We start from the raw sequence: 13422 nt of genomic DNA, 5'->3' as shown, positions 1-13422 counted from the left end.
TGAATTTATTTTCTAAACTATGATGACTTCTCATTCATGATAGTAGCTATTCCCACTATAAGGGAGAAAGGATTATCTTCTCAAAAAAAAAAAAAAAAAAAAAAAAAACAAAGAATAAAAGTACACCGTATAAAATTACCTGGAGGAGAAGTGACAGTAAAAATAAAGTGCCAGTTTGACCCAGAGATCAAGACTGCCAAGTTGTAGAAGCTAACATAACCATCTTGAGTTTCTGCCTGGGTGCACCCTACAAAAAAGCACAAAACAAAAATTAGCTGTTTATTATCTAATCTCGAACAAAGTCTTCATGTCTTCTGTGAAGGCAGACATTTGGACAATAAAGGACAATTTTTCAAACTCAAAGAGGTTGCCTAATCCATCAGGTTCTTCTTAGTCAAGACTTAGAACCAAATGATCCAAGACAGAATAATAACAGTTAACATATATTGAAAGCTCCACTATGCTAGACACTGTTCTTTATATACACGATTGCCTACAAACTACACAGCAACCCTATAAAATACGCTATTATCTATATTCTAGCAATTAGGAAATAGGCTCATGAAAGACTAAATTATGTGGTACTGGGGTTACAGCCCAAATCTACCTGATTTCAAAGTTTGCATTCTTAACCACTACAATATATTGGCTATATTATTATTAAATGTATAATATATAAAGGAAGAAATTCTATTATCTTTCTAGATGGTCAGTTTCTACAGTCTGTCTTTCTTCTATTCAAGTTATCTATAGTTTATGTGGTACCAGAGTTAGGCCAAGAGATCAGGACCACGGCAATCTATCAAATAATGACTGATAAAGCTACTCTGATTTAGCAACTTGAATTGCCTGAGCCTCGGCTTCCCTAAGTAAAATGAAAAAAAAAAAAAAAAAACCTTGCATCTTCTAACAGTAGATCATCCATTTATAAAGTGAAAAAAGGCAGCTTAACTCAGTATCACATTCACAATACCATTAATCATCTTTTGACTCCACCATCCCTAAATTATTTTCCTAATTAACAGCTGCTAGACTTTACTCTGGAAATGTCAATATGATTGGCATGGTGGACAAAGGGTTATGAAAGTGGTCTGAAAGTTTATAAATTGGTTTGAGATCTCTAAGGCTGAAACATGTCATAAAGATATAATGTGCTTAGTGTTAGATTTTTCAATTCAATTGCTTAATCTTTTTGTGAAAACATTGTCTTTCTTCATCAATTTTGCAGAGCTAACTAAAACTTCTTTTTTGAGAAAGATCTTTTGCTTCATCTCTTCTGAGTTCCAAAATAAATAAAATGCCCAGTAAAATGAAAATAAATAAGCCAAGACTCAAATAAATGATAGGCACCCAAGATAAATGCAGTTTATACTCTTTAAAACCTATATGCATCAAAATTATGGTCAATAAACTCTTGCAAACAATGAACTGCAGAGTACAGATGTTCAACATGAAATCATTTGCTGCAGTTTTTCCTTTGACAAACGTCCTTATTGTTCTCATCTTTGGAAGAATACAAAGCAGCATTTAATCGAAATGTGTCCGTAGAGCACAATGAGTTGGCCTCGTAGAACAGCCGCCAAATTGCCTAATGGAAAGTGCTTTAGTTCTAAATGGGTTTGCTTTTGCGTTAAATACCAGCTTGCCTTAGAGATCTCTACAAAGATTCCCATATATATCTATGATATTCTCAGATTTGAAGCATATGTGCCCAAAAGCTGAGGCAGTTGCTGCCAAGTACAGTACATTACTCCAGGGTTCATCATATCTTCAGAATAGCTATGATGACATATACAAATGCAATTGACAGGCTCCCTGATCAAGCTGGTATAAACAGTATACTGGCTGGGGGACTTGGGAGGGGGTGGGGTTCTGGGCTTGAGCAACTTTGGAATTGATTACACAACTACCAGGGAATGATGCCTGAATGGGTTTCTGCAGGATAGATAGTTTCTAAAATACCTTTGCAGCTCAAATTATCCCCACAGCTATCCCATTCACTCCTAGGTATGCACACTATCAAACTGTTATATCGTTAATGTTGAGATGTTATCTTTAAAAGTATTAATGACTTTTTTGTGCAACTATGATCCACAAATGTCAAAGGATATTGAAGACCTGTAAATAATTGTGCTTGAGTATATAAATTCACTTTTTATGATAATAGGTTGTAACCGCCTTTTCACTGAGGAGGGTCTACTAAAGAAAAAAGAATATGAAGTTAAATTGCAGAACAAAAGATTTAGAGGAGATATATAGATATGGTTTTGTTGTTGTTCTTTTGTTTTTCTCCAGGAAATACTTATAGTAAGTTAGATAATCCATCCCAAATACTTTTGGTGCATTCTTTCTGAAGTGAAAAAGTAGTATTTCATGATGGCTTCAAGAGAAACTTTCAATCATATAAAATAGGGTATTTTGGTGACATGGGTATGCTAAAAACAGAAAACTACATGTGATTTCTTCCCTACTTCATGACTCATTCACATAAAAAATGTGTGTATATAAGACACCCTCAAACTAGTCCTTGCACATTCCCATTGGATCTGTTAAAAAAAAGATAATAGTGACAATACTGATCCAAGTGAGCTAGTTGGCTTGAGTGTGGCTTGGTGTCCATAGAATAAAAGAGTAAATGGTATCTCATCTCACACCAGTTAGAATGGCAAACATTAAAAAGTCAGGAAACAACAGATGCTGGAGAGGATATGGAGAAATAGTAATGCTTTTACACTGTTGGTGGGAGTGTAAATTAGTTCAACCATTGTGGAAGACAGTGTGGTGATTCCTCAAGGATCTAGAACCAGAAATACCATTTGACCCAGCAATCCCATTACTGTGTATATATCCAAAGGATTATAAATCATGCTACTATAAGGACACATGCACATGTATGTTTACTGCAGCACATTCACAATAGAAAAGACTTGGAATCAACACAAATGCCCATCAATGATAGACTGGATAAAGAAAATGTGGCACATATACACTATGGAATACTATGCAGCCATAAAAAGAATTAATGTCCTTTGCAGAGACATGGATGAAGCTGGAAACCATCATTCTCAGCAAACTAACACAGGAACAGAAAATCCAACAGCATGTTCTCACATGGGAGAAGTGGGAGTTGAACAATGAGAACATATGGGCACAGGGAGGGGAACATCACACACCAGGGCCTGTCAGGGGGTGGGGAGCAAGGGGAGAGATAGCATTAGGAGAAATACCTAATGTAGATGACGGACTGAGGGGTGCAGCAAACCACCATGGCACATATATACCTGTGTAACAAACCTGCATGTTCTGCACATGTATCCGAAAATTTAAAGTATAATTTAAAAAAAGTAAGTAGATAGATAGATAGATAGAGATAGATAGATGATAGATAGATAGATAGATGATAGATAGATAGATAAAGAGTAAATAGTTTCATGCCTCATTCACTTTGCATGGCCACAACATGATTCTAAGCTGGTCGGGCATGACATCCTTAAGGTTACTGAAAGAAAAAATAATGAAAGATGAGGTGCAATAAATGTCAGGACAAAGTAAAATATAAAGTCTCAGTAAGGTATGATATAGGAGAAGGTATGGAGACTAGGTAAGGAATGAAGCGTGAGTAAGGTACTGGGTACAAATAATGTGCAAAGTGTGGCAAGGTACAGAATACGAGTAAGTAAGATATGGACTATGGGTTAGAAATGAAGTGTGAGTAAGGGTCTGGAGAATGTGTAAAGTATGTGTACTCAGTAAGGTACAGACAATGGGTAAGGTATGGAGTGTGAGTAAGGCAGGAGTATGTGTAAGTTATGGAATATGGGTAAGGCATAGAATATGAGTAAGGTACTGGGCATGGTAATGTATGAGGTATGGCAAGGTATGGGGTATAAGTAAGGGATGGGCCAGGCACGGTGGCCCACGCCTGTAATCCCAACACTTTGGGAGGCCAATACGGGCGGATCACCTGAGGTCAGGAGTTTGAGACCAGCTTGGCCAACATGGGAAAACCCCATCTCTACTAAAAATAGAAAAATTGGCCAGGCATGGTGGTGGGCACCTGTAATCTCAGCTACTCAGTAGGCTAAGACAGGAGAATCGCTTGAACCCGGGAGGCAGAGGTTGCAGTGAGCCGAGATCACACCACTGCCTGAAAAATACATTTTGGACAACACAAAACCAACAGAAATGCCTTACCTGATTCACGAAGTGCACAGGAAATTGGATAAGCTGACTTTGTTTTGTTTTGTTTTGTTTTGAGATGGAGTCTCACTCTGTCACCAGGCTGGAATGCAGTGGGCGATCTTGGCTCACTGCAACCTCCACCACCCAGGTTCAAGCAATTATCCTGCCTCAGCCTCCCGAGTAGCTGGGACTACAGGCACATGCCATCATACCCAGCTAATTTTCGTATTTTTAGTACAGACGGGGTTTCACCATGTTGGCCAAGATGGTCTTGATCTCTTGACCTTGTGACCTGCCCACCTTGGCCTCCCAAAGTGCTGGGATTACAGGTGTGAGCCACCGAGCCCAGCCAATAAACTGAATTTTTAAAGAGTGGTAAACACATCCTCAAATTTGCATAAGAATGGAGATATTTGGCCAATTATAAAAAGGTACATACACACCATATCAATTTATAATTTTCAGTGATTTATTGGTATGAAACTTCCTTTCAATATGTTACTGGCAAATCTCAAAGGATGCTTCATTATCATTACGATACTAACTGTATTAAAAGCCAGTGCTTGAAATCACACTTCTAGAAAGAAGGATTTGCAAAAGTTAACAAGATTTTCTACTTATTCCCCTATTAAATATGCAAATATCATGGTAATAGTAGATAATTGTGCTTAAAACAAATAACCGTTTTTTTTTAAATTTTTACCAGTACTGATATATATCTCTTTGTATAGTATGTATATTTTGAAAACATTATTTTCTTTTTTCTTTTTTTCTTGAGACAGAGTCTTGCTCTGTCACCCAGGCTAGAGGGCAGTGGCGCCATCTTGGCTCACCGCAACCTCTGCCTCCTGGGTTCGAGTGATACTCGTGCCTCAGCTTCCCAAGTAGCTGGGATTACAGGTGCATGCCCACCATGCCCAGCTAATTTTTGTATTTTTAGTAGAGACGGGGTTTCACCATGTTGGCCAGGCTGGTCTCAAATGCCTGACCTCAAGTGATACAGCCGCCTTAGCCTCCCAAAGTGCTGGATTACAGGCACGAGCCACCGTTTCCAGCCTGAAAACATTATTTTCAAATCACATTTGAAATCACAAAGAATTTATAAATTATTTCTCATCTAAAATAGCAACACAATATTTAGTGCAGAGATTTGCTTGAATCCTAGCTCTTGGTCAGAATTATTCAACAATTCTGAATTCAAGGAGTCAAGATAAACCCATTGGCTCTATTCTTTTATTGGGACCCTGTAAGGATTTTTGAAAACTGTCTGACATAGAAGTTGTGGGGAAGGGAGTGAATGCTTTCCTTTCTGAGGATATTTTCCATCTACCTTAAAAATCATTTTTAATCCATTTGAATTCTTGGGACACTTTTTAAATTTTCTTGTTGAAACTAGTGGGAGAGATTAAAGAAATTTAACAGATTCACTTTTTCAGACTATTGTAATCTCCAGCTCCCTATTCAAATATAGGAAATGATTTTTAAATGTTCCACTGAACCCTTCTATTCTAGGTTATATCAGGTTGACATAAAATGAATTTCTCTTCACCTCAAGGTGAAGCCCAGAATTGGACTGTGATATTGTACATGATTGGGACTCCCTCCGATGAGAAGGAAATACACAATCCTACCCATAAGCAGAGGAAGAATTTCAAGGTGCTGTGATAATTGTGAGGCCCCCTGTGCAGAGAGGAAACCCCTATGCATGAAGAGTTTGAGGCTGTCAGGCAAGATCTGTGTGTTGGGAGACTGACAGCACACAATAGGGAGAAGGCTCCTGGTAGGAAGCATGATTAATAATTTATGGGTTATGCTGGAGGGAGGCAGGTAAGAAGAAAAAAAAACTCTTGTGACACCCGGAACACAAACTATATTAATTGTAAAACACAACCTCTTGCTCTTACTGCCTTAAAACTGAAATCAAAAGGGCCTGCGTCTTAATTTGGCTCCGCAGCCAGGTTGTACTTACCTTTTCGTGTTTCTCGTCATAAAAACTCTTGCTTTTTGCTCCCAATCCAGTCTTCCCCGTTTCAGTAAATAACACCAATATCCACCCAATATAACAAGATCAAAACCTAAAAGTTATCCTTAAGTCCTTGTTTTCTTTACTCCCAGTAGATTCTGCTGATTCAACTTCTAAAAGACATTCTGAATCAATCCAGTTGTGATCTCCACCATCTCTTGCCTGGCCTTTTGCAATCACTTCCCAACTGGCTCAGGAGGTTCACTCTTGCCATTCTCCAATCCACCCTCCACAGAGCAGAGTGGTCCTCTAAACATGCAAGTCAGACCTTGGAACTGGCCTGCTTAAACCCTCCAATGGCTCTGCATCTCACTGAGAGTGCAGCCCAAACTCCCCACCGTGGTCCCCAAAGTCCTCTTGACTGTCTGGCTCCAGCTCCTCTCTCACTTTTCCTCTTCCCTTGATCTCCCTTAGTCATGAGGCTCCTTTGCCTTAATTCTGTTTCTCAAACACATTCTCCTTAACATATTTTCTGTGGATAACATACTGTACTGTTTTACAACATAAAAACACAATGATTGAACTATTTCATAATAAATTAATATGTGCCTCTTTGAGTAGGTTGTATTTCAATGGTTTTGTGTGTGAGAGGGTTAAGTAGGAATTTAGAACTCAGAAACTATTCTTCCCATAAAAATCATGTTATACCTGCATGCTTCTCTCTGGACCAGGCCCTAAAATGCACATTCTTGGGTCCTTCTGCAGAATATATTGCCAAACTATCTTGGGCCTAGTAGAAATATGCATTTTAAATAGATTTTCATATAAACAAGCTTCAAGGAAAGTAAGTGGAGCTGGAAGTGGTGCTGGGATAGAACGGGAAGGCAAAAGAGGGTAGACAAAGATAAAAAGGAGAAAAACTAGCTGAGGGCTGCTATGGGTCAGGTGCTTTTGCATTTATCAACACATTTATTCTTCATACCACTGAGAGCAAGTCTTTCAATTTCCCCACAGAAATCATATTGTACTTGGTAAACTGCTCCCTGGCCCAGTCCATGATACTATACCAAACAAGGGTGTGTCATGGGGGCACTGAGTGGACTGTAGAAAACCGAGGATTTGACACTCACCCAAAGATGCCATGCACTTTTCCTTAAACTACCCTAAGGATATGGATATGTTGAAAACGTTGCTTTATTGTGAAAGGGAAGGGAGAGAAAAAGTGGTGATTTTAGGATTTGCTGCCAGCCTAATCTTCCTTTTCACAGATACTGACACTGTAGATTAGGGATGAAGGAGTTTCCTTCCAAATTACTGAAGAAATTCGGTATTACCAATTTTGCTATGAATTCCTAATGGGTGCAAACATTTTCTGTGCAGGTAAAGTGGTAACAGATATCTGAAATTTAGAGATACTTTACCTACCTTTTAGCACTGAGTCTGATGCTCCTTCCAGGGAAGCTGAAATTGTCCATGGCTCTGAAGGAGGTCCCAGGGACTCCACTCTTCGATTCTAGAAATGAGAATAGGAGGAGGGAGGAAGAAAAAGTTGGATTCAGAAGATAATTTTGTGAAGTTAGAAAAGATGGTTCAGATATATGCTTTTATAAAGTACATATTCAGTAGAAATAAAGGAAAGAAAGTGATAAATAAATGTTGTCTTTCTCATGTTAAGAATATATCAGAATTAACTTATTGTAAGAAGAGTGACGAAATTATTGCAAGACAAGTTGGGGCAGGACAGTGAGGAGAGGAAAGGAAAACTATGTTTATAGAAAAGAATGGTATGTGCTGAAGGTTCACAAGAAAGGAAAGGTAAAGAGAAGAAAACAGGAGAGAGCTGGGTGAGTGCCAGACCACATCAAAGTTGACAGGTTTCCAAGTGTGGACCTCAGTGCCACAGATTTCTCTCTGCAAACATGTCAGGGGACGCATTTATAAACAGAAGAAAGCCAATTCAACAATCATGGTCACTGTGAATTTTGTAAATACTGAAAAGATAAAATAGAATCAGGACACAAAGCCTGAAATTAGAATTAGGCACAGAAACTTCTTGTTTTACTTAATCACATATAAGAGAGATTATTTTAAAAAACCATAAAACTGTAATGTATCTATAATGTCACAAGTTCCTTCATTAGCATGTGAAAAACTTCTTCAGATATAGATCCACTTCTTTGTGAAGGCTGGATTTCAGAGAAGATGTGACAGACCTACTTCCAGAATTTGGTTGGGGAGGAAAACTATCGAATTTTATTTTTACCCTTGATCAAATTCTGAATGTTCAGAGAAAATAGAAGGCAGGCAGGCTGTGAAGTGGAAGGAAAATGTGAAAGTAGTGAGAAGCTCTAAGTGCAACAAATTGCACACAGTGGGCACTCTGTAAACGTGTATCAATGATGACACACTCTAAAAGATAGGCTGAATGCTACATGCTACTTAGCTCTAAAGACAGATTGTTACCTGTGAAAAGTTACCTGCTCATCCAAAAATACCAATTGTGGCTGCACTGGAAGCTCATTTCCCACTTCTCCATCTGAAGGCTGGACTACGATGGAAAGTGCGTAGGGCCGAATATATATCAAGTTCCCAGTTTTAAAACTGCTTGTATTTCTGGCAGATATCAAAACAGACAAAATACATCCTTAGGATTACACATATCCCTATGGTAGCAATTTTCCACAATCCATTATTAGCAGTGAAAATATTTGCATTTTCCTGTGTTTCTAGAAAATAATACATTGTGTAGTGAACATGGCTTTATAGCAAAGGTTAATTATTATGTATTTGATATGTTTTCTTAGCTATAATGAAAATGGACTAGGGGGTAGGGAAAATCACAAATTACGAGTGTATATTTTTATCATCATTTATTAAAATCAGCCAAAAAATAAAAGCATCAGTGAAAATTAGCCTCAGACTAATATAGATAATAATAATAAAAGCCTCAGACTAAAATGAGAGGACATAGACACGCCCAATAGTAAGCTATTAAATCAGCTTTCCAAATGATGCCCTGATTTGTGGGTGTGTTCCAATTCTGTGATATAAATACTACCACCATAGCTAATTCTGAGATGACAAGATAATATCACTGAGCAGAGCTGGGAAGAGATGCCCAACAGCAAACTCCAGTACACCACTGTTTTACACAGAATAGTTCATTTAATCTTCACAACAAACCATATTTATATTTTCCGAGTGTGCTTGTACTAAATGGATTCAATAACTATTAATAGCATTAATGAATTAATCTACTTCAGTTGCATGAAGCATCTGCGAATAATACTTAGAATTGATATTTACTGAGCACATACTGTATACCAAGTTCCATGATAAAGTGTTCATGTATAAATTCATTGCATCTTTAAAATGACACCATGTGGTAGGTACTCTTATTTATACAGGAAGAAACTGAGGTCCAAAAAGGCTTAAATAACTTGCCAAAGGTCCTACAAATAGTAAGTGTTGACCGAGATCTAGAGTGGTTAACCAATGACCTATACTGCTTCTTAGTTCCTTTGAACATATTAAGTGCTGACATGACTTAGCAACTAAATGGAACACATAGAAAATAGTCATATAATTCATGACGGTTTAAAACATATTTCACTCAGAGTTTTGGTATTTTTGATGACAGAGCCTGCTTCATTAAAATAAAATTATACACCTATTGTCCCATTAAGCCTATTGTGTATTACGTATCATACGCATGCAACAGATGTTTGGCAACTAAATGGAGACACCTGGACATCACATATCATATATGGGACCCTGACATACAGCATCCCTTGGTGACTTATCCTCAATAGCCTAGGCCAGGTCTCATGAGGCATTTATTTATTTATTTATTTATTTATTTATTTATTTATTGTTAAAGTAGCCTACTTTGCTTTCTCCATTTAATGTTTGTAAGTTAACTATTCTATTTCCTAACTACCTCCCCTTCCCTACCTGAGGAGGAAAGAATACAGTATTTATTTAACGTGGAGGGTGCATGTCAGGAAAGAGTCAAGATTTGTTCTGAAAGAGGAAATAGTGGAAGAGGAAATACAATGGATCACTAAATACGAAGTTTCCACTGGAAGCAATTTTCTTCTCCCCTGGGAATCCTAGGAAATGTGGGCAGAGTGCAAATATGTGGTCCTAAGAAGCTCTTTAGTCATCTACCAGCGAAGACCCTGGCTTTTTGGCTGGAATCACTCCCTGGGAATTCAACACACACTAGCCCCATCATCATTTCTTAGTTTGTTTAGCCTGAGTAGCTAGGGCTCCTTTCCTTTTTTAAAGGGAACAATTTAAACAAGATTTTTAAAATCCATGCTATTAATTCTATCCTTCTGTGGGTTCCAGGTTATTAGAAAATTCTAATGTTGTTATCAGATCCTATTTCTCCCCTAACCTTTTCCTTAAATTCTTTCTGATAGGGGCTAGGATGCAGGCAAGCAGTCTGGGTTAAAGAGACTGAAAGACCCCATCAAAGATTCTCACATAAGTACATTGACGTCTAGAGATGAAGGGAGGGAAACTAACTGCCTGAACACCCACAAAAAGGCCCGTTCCTGACACACTTTAAAGTTTATTGTGAGCAAACATCTCTTGTTAAATGTAAACAGCATCTCACCGGAGGTCACAGACTTGCTGCTGCAGCATATCCCAAGGTAATACCACTTTAAGCTCCACATAAACTCTTAAGCAGTTTCTATCCTAAAACCTGACCGTAGGTGGTACAGTTTTTTACGATATGTTATAATAGTGCAATAAATCTGTTAGCTTAAAATCGAATCTCCGTGGCCTTTTAGAGAAATCATCATTAAATGCAGGGTCCTGTTAATGATGCCATCGAAGTGAAATTGTTTAATCTGCTAAGGGGGTGAAAGGTCACCAAATGAATTTTTTATAATACATCAACTTGACACGCAATAGGGAAAACTGTAATAGATAAAAGCAAAGGAAAAGGGCACTGTCTTCTTCTGATAGGTCAATAGCAGCCAAGAGAGTCACTCATCCACTTTCCTTTCACGATGGGGCTCCTTTTGCATTTAATATGGACACCCAATTAATACCTCAGCACCACAGACAACCTCATTTTAGGTGACTTATAGCAATTTCTCCCCCTTCCCTGAAATGAAAGTGATCACAATACATCATAGCATTGTGCGAATTAACGTTAATTGATTCAAGTTACCAAGCAATGATGGGCCACTTATATAATCTAGGCGTTATTGGGTGCTAGAAGGGATGGAGGGAAGATTAGATTCCAGTGTCCGTTGCTGTGACGACGGGAGTCACCTGATGCCTTGTTAGACAGTTGTAAGGTTCTATTGCTGGCCCCAGTGGGGTCGTCAGTAAACTGGAGTGATGTCCAAACATCATTACATGCTGCTCCAATATTAAAGCAAAGGGATTAGCAACTTATTGCAAGCAACCTGGATTTGTCATTGTGCTGTCGTTATCCAATTTCCAACTGCTAATGTGACTGTAGCCTGCAGGCAGAAGGACCTACAGCCAAACTTTAAAAAATGGGGGAGAAAAGTTCCCTCCATTCATCCCAGTTTTTACCATTATTTAATAGCTTCCAATACACAGTTAGGTATGTGAAAGATTTTTTTTTTTCTGCAGTGCTTAAATGCAGGCTAAAGGAGAAAAGTCGAGAAAATACAGAAATTTCCCAATTAAGAGATCACTCCTATTCATGTCATTATTCTTGCTTTTCGATTCCACCAGATCTGAAATGTTTACCCTGTAGAAGATGGAATTATTTCTATTTGCATGGAAAACTCAGAAAGCAAGTAAGTTTTATTAGTGAAAACTGGCTCTCAACAAGACCTACTGTGGTGGAGTGAGGTGAAGTTGGGGTGGAAATTAGAGATACTCTCTCTTCAACCTTCTTCTCAAAGCTACTAAGCCGAGTTCCTATAAAAAGCCTCATGCTTTGATTGAATGCTTCATGATGTCCTGAGCATTTTTTATCTCTCTTGTTTTAAATAGGCTAGATAAGACCAAATATTCTATATGTGCCACAAGGGGACTTGAAATATAAAATGATTTTGGAAAATTTTGTACCCAGAAAGAAAAAAGTAAATTCTTTAGCCAATTTTAAAGAATTCTAAAATATATATATTATGTTAATATATATAGGGAAAATACAAATATAATATCAACAAATTTCTATATAGTTAACAAATACACGTTAACCCTTCTACTATGTACAAACATTGTTCAAGGCACTGTGAGATATGCAAAGACATAGAACACTATGATCTCTCTCCCTCAAGAATAACCTCCTGTATATTTTGTATGACAAGAATGACTTTTCTAGTTATCCTTCTGAGTTGATAGATACAATTTTCTTACCTTTCATGGTCCTGATGCTCCCTATTAAGCCTATCTAGGCTTCCTTAGCAAATAGCCAATTCCTAAGAGGGAAGAAATGTCTTATGATCTGACGGTTTTTTTCTGGCACTGTGGTCTAGAAGTTCCAAGCCTGGCATGTTGTAAGCACCCAGTACATGTTGCTATAGTAACACTTGCCAAATGAGTACCCATTATGCATCCCCTCTGTTCTTAGGTCACTAATTGCCTCTGAAAAACTACCACTCATCTTTGCCTTCAACTTCATATTCTGGGGCACTCCTCAAGCAGGGTGCTTACTTCTATTCTGTGATACTTCTGATTAAACTCTTGTGATTCCATGGAATTATTCATTTAAAAATGAGATTCCAGTAACCTTGCAGTGGATCAGAAGTATATAAACACACAGAATAAACACGGTACATCTTCCAACAATTCAGGGGACAAATACACCTCTTAGGAGTTGACTAGCTGTTAAGAAAGCCTAGATGGGTTTAACAGGGCATAAGGACAATGAAAGATAAGTAAAATCAATTATAAGCAAAAATCAGGGGACAAAAACCTAAGTATTTTAATTGGTAAATCATTTAAAACAATATTTTATAATAAATCTAGCATGAGTATTTTATCTAGGAGAATGAAAACTCTGCATTTTTAAAGACCATATGCAAAATAATCAAATTTTCTTGTTTAGCCTAGGGAGCTGTAGCAGTCATAAGTCTGTCCAGAAAAACAGAAATCACTCAAGGTCTTTCTAATGGAAGAGATTTAATTCAAGATATTGGTTGCACAGGAGTTTTAGAATAATAGAAAAGTAAAACAGGCTACGTTTCACTGTATGTGATATATTGAATGATAATTTATTGTGATTTACAATGTGCATAGGCACACTTGAGAATATAATCATAAGTCGAAACCTTGAC

The 13422-nt window shown here is 37.7% G+C and overlaps 1 protein-coding gene across 1 annotated transcript in view; it reads right to left on the bottom strand.

Moving 5' to 3' along the window:
* Positions 1–13422, bottom strand: part of PKHD1 (PKHD1 ciliary IPT domain containing fibrocystin/polyductin) — a 475332-nt gene that overhangs the window by 24412 nt on the left and 437498 nt on the right. The window contains exons 61-63 of the mRNA XM_003254164.4: positions 8623–8758; positions 7571–7658; positions 140–247 (exon numbers count right to left, since the gene is read on the bottom strand). Of these exons, the coding sequence (XP_003254212.2) occupies positions 140–247; positions 7571–7658; positions 8623–8758 (332 nt within the window). The remainder of the gene's footprint in view (positions 1–139; positions 248–7570; positions 7659–8622; positions 8759–13422) is intronic.

This window comes from Nomascus leucogenys, chromosome 22a, assembly GCF_006542625.1.
Source record: "Nomascus leucogenys isolate Asia chromosome 22a, Asia_NLE_v1, whole genome shotgun sequence".
In the NCBI taxonomy this organism is placed as follows: Eukaryota; Metazoa; Chordata; class Mammalia; order Primates; family Hylobatidae; genus Nomascus; species Nomascus leucogenys.
Note: the sequence above shows the minus strand (reverse complement) of the source record. Positions and strands in the feature narration are given on the sequence as shown.